Raw genomic sequence first — 8131 nt, forward strand, 5'->3', positions numbered from 1 at the left:
TTCTCTGGAAAAAGGGAGTTGGGGTGTACATTTCCCTTGTATTACTTTCTGTAATTTTACTTCATTGAGTTACTTACATCCTTAAGTATCTTCATACATTTGCTACAAATGTAAATGACAACTGTCTTTCTATTAGTAATATTCTTACAATATTATTCTTTAGCAAGAGCTCTTGTTTTTGGTTACTATTATTGTAGTCCTTGTTCAACAAATTGAAATTATCCTTGTCATTAGCAACCGTTACAACATTTTTCAATGGTTTAGTAAATATTTGAAAAGTGAAAGGTAATTAATATTGATTTAAATTATTTACGCTTTTTCTTCTTTTCTTTTTATTTGAAGGAGCCGAATGGAAACTTTTAACCGAAGAAGAAAAACGTCCATTTATTGATGAAGCCAAGAGGCTGAGGTAGGTGTAGCAACCAACAATATCCCTACATTTCTGTAAAATTCGTTTAAATTTTCTTTATCTTAGAGCCATGCATATGAAAGAACATCCCGATTATAAATATCGACCGAGAAGAAAACCCAAGGCTTTGAGAAGAGATGGTTATCCCTATCCAATGCCATATCCATCGGTACCAGTAGAGGCTTTAAGGGCAGGTAAGTCACATACTATAAATTAAATCAAATTTTATAAATAATTAAACGAAAACCTACAGTCTACAAAAGGTTACTAAACCCTCTAAAGTTCGCTTTTTGAGTGAAAACATAAAAGTCCATTTTCTGGCTAAATTAGAAGAGTTACGGCCTAAAGGATGAAAATCTGTGATCACTTCTAAATCCTACCAAAATTCGATTTATTAAGTGAAAACATAAAAGTCCATTTTCTGGCTAAACTATAAGAGCTACGGCCTAAAGGATGAAAATCTGTGATCACTTCTAAATCCTACCAAAATTCGATTTTTTGGGGTGAAAACATAAAAGTCCATTTTCTGGCTAAACTAGAAGAGCTACGGCCTAAAGGATGAAAATCTGTGATCACTTTTATTTCCTACCAAAATTCGATTTTTTGAGTGAAAACATAAAAGTCCATTTTCTGGCTAAACTAGAAGAGCTACGGCCTAAAGGATGAAAATCTGTGATCATTTTTATTTCCCACCAAATTCGATTTATTGAGTGAAACATAAAAGTCCATTTTCTGGGTAAACTAGAAGAGCTACGGCCTAAAGAGTGAAAATCTGTGATCAATTCTAAATCCTCCAAAATTCGAGTTTTTGAGTGAAAACATAAAAGTCCATTTTCTGGCTAAACTAGAAGAGCTACGACATAAAGGATAAAAATCTGTGATCACTTCTAAATCCCACCAAAATTCGATTTTTTGAGTGAAAACATAAAAGTCCATTTTCTGGCTAAACTAGAAGAGATAGGAGCAAAAGAATGAAAATCTGTGATCACTTTTATTTCCTACCAAAATTCGACTTTTTGAGTGAAAACATAAAAGTCTATTTTCTGGCTAAACTAGAAGACCTACGACCTAAAGGATAAAAAATCTTTGATCACTTCTAAATCCATCAAAAATTCGATTTTTTTAGTGAAAACATAAAAGTCCATTTTCTGGCTAAACTAGAAGAGATAGGAGCAAAAGAATGAAAATCTGTGATCACTTTTATTTCCTACCAAAATTCGATTTTTTGAGTGAAAACATAAATGTCCAATTTCTGGCTAAACTAGAAGAGCTACGGCCTAAAGGATGAAAATCTGTGATCACTTCTAAATCCTTCCAAAATTCGATTTTTCGAGTGAAAACATAAAAGTCCATTTTCTGGCTAAACTAGAAGAGCTACGGCCTAAAGGATGAAAATCTGTGATAATTTTTATTTCCTACCAAAATTCGATTTTTAGAGTGAAAGCATAAAAGTCCATTTTCTGGCTAAACTAGAAGAGCTACGGCCTAAAGGATGAAAATCTGTGATCACTTCTAAACTAGAAGAGCTACGGCCTAAAGGATGAAAATCTGTGATCACTTCTAAATCCCACCAAAATTCGATTTTTTGAGTGAAAACATAAAAGTCCATTTTCTGGCTAAACTAGAAGAGCTACGGCCTAAAGGATGAAAATCTGTGATCACTTCTAAATCCCTCCAAAGTTCGATTTTTTTGAGTGAAAACACAAAAGTCCATTTTCTGGCTAAACTAGAAGAGCTACGGCCTAAAGGATGAAAATCTGTGATCACTTCTACATCCTTCCAAAATTCGATTTTTTGAGTGAAAACATAAAAGTCCATTTTCTGGCTAAACTAGAAGAGCTAAGGCCTAAAGCATGAAAATCTGTGATCACTTCTAAATCCCACCAAAATTCGATTTTTTGAGTGAAAACATAAAAGTCCATTTTCTGACCAAACTAGAAAAGCTACGGCCTAAAGGATGAAAATCTGTGATCACTTCTAAATCCCACCAAAATTCGATTTTTTTTGAGTGAAAACACACTACGGCCTAAAGGATGAAAATCTGTGATCACTTCTACATCCTTCCAAAATTCGATTTTTTGAGTGAAAACATAAAAGTCCATTTTCTGGCTAAACTAGAAGAGCTACGGCCTAAAGCATGAAAATCTGTGATCACTTCTAAGTCCCACCAAAATTCGATTTTTTGAGTGAAAATATAAAAGTCCATTTTCTGGCTAAACTAGAAGAGCTATGGCCTAAAGGATGAAAATCTGTGATCACTTCTAAATCCCACCAAAAATCGATTTTTTGAGTGAAAACATAAAAGTCCATTTTCTGGCTAAACTAGAAGAGCTACGGCCTAAAGGATGAAAATCTGTGATCACTTTTATTTCCTTCAAAAATTCGATTTTTTGAGTGAAAACACAAAGGTCCATTTTCTGGCTAAACTAGAAGAGCTACGGCTAAATCCCACCAAAATTCGATTTTTGAGTGAAAACATAAAAGTCCATTTTCTGGCTAAACTAGAAGAGCTACGGCCTAAAGGATGAAAATCTGTGATCACCTCTAAATCCCTCAAAAATTCGATTTTTTGAGTCAAAACATAAAAGTCTATTTTCTGGCTAAACTAGAAGAGCTACGGCCTAAAGGATGAAAATCTGTGATCACTTCTAAATCCTTCCAAAATTCGACTTTTTGAGTGAAATCATAAAAGTCCATTTTCTGGCTAAACTAGAAGAGCTACGGCTTAAAGGATGAAAATCTGTGATCACCTTTAAATCCTTCCAAAATTCGATTTTTGAGTGAAAACATAAAAGTCAATTTTCTGGCTAAACTAGAAGAGCTACGGCCTAAAGGATAAAAATCTGTGATCACTTCTAAATCCTTCCGATTTTCGATTTTTTTAGTGAAAACATAAAAGTCCATTTTCTGGCTAAACTAGAAGAGCTACGGCCTAAAGGAGGAAAATCTGTGATCACTTCTAAAATCCTTCCAAAATTCGATTTTTTTAGTGAAACATAAAAGTCCCTTTTTTGGCTAAACTAGAAGAGCTACGGCCTAAAGGATGAAAATCTGTGATCACTTCTAAATCCTTCCAAAATTCGATTTTTGAGTGAAAACATAAAAGTCCATTTTCTGGCTAGAAGAGCTACGGCCTAAAGTATTAAAATCTGTGATCACTTCTAAATCCTTCCAAAATTCGATTTTTTGAGTGAAAACATAAAAGTCCATTTTCTGGCTAAACTAGAAGAGCTACGGCCTAAAGGATGAAAATCTGTGATCACTTCTAAATCCGTCAAAAATTCGATTTTGTGAGTGAAAACACAAAAGTCCATTTTCTGGCTAAACTAGAAGAGCTACGGCCTAAAGGATGAAAATCTGTGATCACTTGTAAATCCTACCAAAATTCGATTTTTTGAGTGAAAACATAAAAGTCCATTTTCTGGCTAAACTAGAAGAGATAGAAGCAAAAGAATGAAAATCTGTGATCACCTCTAAATCCTTCCAAAATTCGATTTTTTGAGTGAAAACATAAAAGTCCATTTTCTGGCTAAACTAGAAGAACTACGGCCTAAAGGATGAAAATCTGTGATCACTTGTAAATCCTTCCAAAATTCGATTTTTTGAGTGAAAACATAAAAGTCCATTTTCTGGCTAAACTAGAAGAGCTACGGCCTTAAGGATGAAAATCTGTGATCACTTCTAAATTCTTCCAAAATTCGATTTTTTGAGTGAAAACATAAAAGTCCATTTTCTGGCTAAACTAGAAGAGATAGAAGCAAAAGAATGAAAATCTGTGATCACCTCTAAATCCTTCCAAAATTCCATTTTTTGAGTGAAAACATAAAAGTCCATTTCTGGCTAAACTAGAAGAGCTACGGCCTTAAGGATGAAAATCTGTGATCACTTCTAAATTCTTCCAAAATTCGATTTTTTGAGTGAAAACATAAAAGTCCATTTTCTGGCTAAACTAGAAGAGATAGAAGCAAAAGAATGAAAATCTGTGATCACCTCTAAATCCTTCCAAAATTCCATTTTTTGAGTGAAAACATAAAAGTCCATTTTCTGGCTAAACTAGAAGAGATACGGCCTAAAGGATGAAAATCTGTGATCACTTCTAAATCCTTCCAAAATTCGATTTTTTGAGGTGAAAACATAAAAGTCCATTTTCTAGCTAAACTAGAAGAGCTACGGCATAAAGGATGAAAATCTGTGATCACTTCTAAATCCCTCAAAATTCGATTTTGTGAGTGAAAACATAAAAGTCCAATTTCTGGCTAAACTAGAAGAGCTACGGCCTAAAGGATGAAAATCTGTGATCACTTCTAAATCCCTCAAAAATTCGATTTTGTGAGTGAAAACATAAAAGTCCAATTTCTGGCTAAACTAGAAGAGCTACGGCCTAAAGGATGAAAATCTGTGATCATTTCTAAATCCTTCCAAAATTCGATTTTTCGAGTGAAAACATAAAAGTCCATTTTTCTGGCTAAACTAGAAGAGCTACGGCCTAAAGGATGAAAATCTGTGATCACTTTTATTTCCCACCAAAATTCAATTTTTTTTAATGAAACATAAAAAGTCCATTTTCTAGCCAAACTAGAAGAGCTACGGCCTAAAGGATGAAAATCTGTGATCACTTCTAAATCCCTCAAAAATTCGATTTTGTGAGTGAAACATAAAAGTCCAATTTCTGGCTAAACTAGAAGAGCTACGGCCTAAAGGATGAAAATCTGTGATCACTTCTAAATCCTTCCAAAATTCGATTTTTCGAGTGAAACATAAAAGTCCATTTTCTGGCTAAACTAGAAGAGCTACGGCCTAAAGGATGAAAATCTGTGATCACTTTTATCCCCAAAATTCAATTTTTTTAATGAAAACATAAAAGTCCATTTCTAGCTAAACTAGAAGAGCTACGGCCTAAAGGATGAAAATCTGTGATCACTTCTAAATCCTCAAAATTCGATTTTTTAGTGAAAACATAAAAGTCCAATTTCTGGCTAAACTAGAAGAGCTACGGCCTAAAGGATGAAAATCTGTGATCACTTCTAAATCCTTCCAAAATTCGATTTTTTGGGAGAAACATAAAAGTCCATTTTCTGGCTAAACTAGAAGAGCTACGGCCTAAAGGATGAAAATCTGTGATCACTTCTAAATCCCTCAAAAATTCGATTTTTGAGTGAAAACATAAAAGTCCATTTTCTGGCTAAACTAGAAGAGCTAAGGCCTAAAGGATAAAAATCTGTGATCACTCTAAATCCTCAAAATTCGATTTTTTGAGCGAAAACATAAAAGTCTATTTTCTGGCTAAACTAGAAGAGCTACGGCCTAAAGATGAAAATCTGTGATCACTTCTAAATCTTCCAAAATTCGATTTTTTGAGTGAAAACATAAAAGTCATTTTCTGGCTAAACTAGAAGAGATAAGCAAAAGAATGAAAATCTGTGATCACCTCTAAATCCTTCCAAAATTCCATTTTTTAGTGAAAACATAAAAGTCCATTTTCTGGCTAAACTAGAAGAGATAAGAGCAAAAGAATGAAAATCTGTGATCACTTCTAAATCCTTCCAAAATTCGATCTTTTTAGTGAAAACATAAAAGTCCATTTTCTGGCTAACTAGAAGAGCTACGGCCTAAAGGATGAAAATCTGTGATCACTTTTATTTCCCACCAAAATTCAATTTTTTTTAATGAAACATAAAAGTCCCATTTTCTGCCTAAACTAGAAGAGCTACGGCTAAAGGATGAAAATCTGTGATCACTTCTAAATCCCACAAAATTCGATTTTTTGAGTGAAAACATAAAAGTCCATTTTCTGGCTAAACTAGAAGAGCTACGGCTAAAGGATGAAAATCTGTGATGACTTCTAAATCCTTCCAAAATTCGATTTTTGAGTGAAAACATAAAAGTCCATTTTCTGGCTAAACTAGAAGAGCTACGGCCTAAAGGATGAAAATCTGTGATCACTTCTAAATCCTTCCAAAATTCGACTTTTTGAGTGAAAACATAAAAGTCCATTTTCTGGCTAAACTAGAAGAGCTACGGCCTAAAGGATGAAAATCTGTGATCACTTCTAAATCCTTCCAAAATTCGATTTTTTGAGTGAAAACATAAAAGTCCATTTTCTGGCTAAACTAGAAGAGCTACGGCCTAAAGGATGAAAATCTGTGATCACTTCTACATCCTTCCAAAATTCGATTTTTGAGTGAAAACATAAAAGTCCATTTTCTGGCTAAACTAGAAGAGCTACGGCCTAAAGCATGAAAATCTGTGATCACTTCTAATCCCACCAAAATTCGATTTTTTGAGTGAAAACATAAAAGTTCATTTTCTGGCTAAACTAGAAGAGCTACGGCCTAAAGGATGAAAATCTGTGATCATTTTATTTCCTACAAAATTCGATTTTTTGAGTGAAAACATAAAAGTTCATTTTCTGCCTAAACTAGAAGAGCTACGGCCTAAAGGATGAAAATCTGTGATCACTTTTATTTCCTTCAAAAATTCGATTTTTTGGTGAAACAAAATTCCATTTTCTGGCTAAACTAGAAGAGCTACGGCCTAAAGCTGAAAATCTGTGATCACTTTTATATTCTAGCAAAATTCGAAATTTCGAATGAAAACCTAAAGCCTTTGTACTTGCTAATTTAGGTTTTGTTTTTACTTTTTGTTTATTAAATATTTATTTAATAATAATATCAAGTATTGTTGCCATGATGTCATTTACAAACATGTTTCTGACAAATACACATAATGGAAATATGTTATAGACCAACAAAAGCTAATTTAGGAAAAACTATAAGTATGTGAAAGGACTTATAAAGGATGTGTAATAAAAAGAATACAAGACATAAAGACAAATACTGAAATGTCACGTAAGCAGAGAATGACATTAGCAGAGACATGAAAAATCTAGCTGGAATCCATAAATAAATATTTATTATGTGTAACAGTTTCTTTGTGTTTTACAGGGGGGGGGAGTTAACTTGTATTAAAACTATTAGGGGGATTTTCAGGGTTTACTGAGAAGAAACCACCAATTGTGGACATAATTGAGTTATGTGGGGAGAATTTAGCTTAACTCAGCATTTGTATAGACAGCTAATGTTTGCTAGAGTAATATATGGTTCTATTGGAGAAAAGTTTTGTGAAATAATGTCCTTCCGGTTGTCCTTTTTGCCGCCTCTTTGAGGGGTTAAAAGAGCAAAACTAACAATCTAAGTTAAAGCTGAGAAAGCATTAATAGAATTTCAAGATTAAGAGTAAAACCCGCTGCATCACTCTGACACTTAGAAGAGATGAGGTCAGCATTGCTTAGGCAGACAATCTATTATTATGATAATTGTTTAATAAAGTACCAATTTGAGTGTAACAAAGAAATTTAAAGAACACTTGACAACAACTATGCTTTACTCAAAACCCTTTTTAAATTATCTTTTGTTTGCAGGCATAACGCCCAGTTATTTTGCGCCGGGACCAGCAGCAGCCGCTTATCATTTAGGCAGTCATCTAACGCAAACGAATCCACCAACATCACAGGTGAGTAGTAGCTACATAGTAATTTAAATTGTTACAAAATTGGGCATAAAAGGGTTCAAGTAAAAAAGCCGATCAACAATTAACTCAAGTACCTTGATTCAAAAAGGAAATGTGGTAATTGTTTCTTTTTTTCACTTCTCCAAACTACTTTCAAGGTCTAGTTTTATACATATAGAAGTACAGTAGCCATTAATTTGTTAAATGCTGATT

At 33.6% G+C, this 8131-nt stretch overlaps 1 protein-coding gene across 1 annotated transcript; it reads left to right on the forward strand.

The window, feature by feature from the left end:
- Nucleotides 1–342: 342 nt before the first annotated feature.
- LOC119615609 (transcription factor Sox-21-B-like) lies at nt 343–7921 on the forward strand (the record flags this gene model as incomplete). The annotated part of the gene is made up of 3 exons (XM_037971616.1): nt 343–409; nt 476–603; nt 7830–7921. Coding segments are annotated over 3 exons (287 nt in total), but the record flags the coding sequence as incomplete, so codon positions are not given.
- Nucleotides 7922–8131: the final 210 nt, after the last annotated feature.

The sequence above is a fragment of the Lucilia sericata genome, unplaced genomic scaffold (genome assembly GCF_015586225.1).
Source record: "Lucilia sericata isolate MDLA Ls3-8-SP2 unplaced genomic scaffold, ASM1558622v1 Contig006212F_arrow, whole genome shotgun sequence".
In the NCBI taxonomy this organism is placed as follows: Eukaryota; Metazoa; Arthropoda; class Insecta; order Diptera; family Calliphoridae; genus Lucilia; species Lucilia sericata.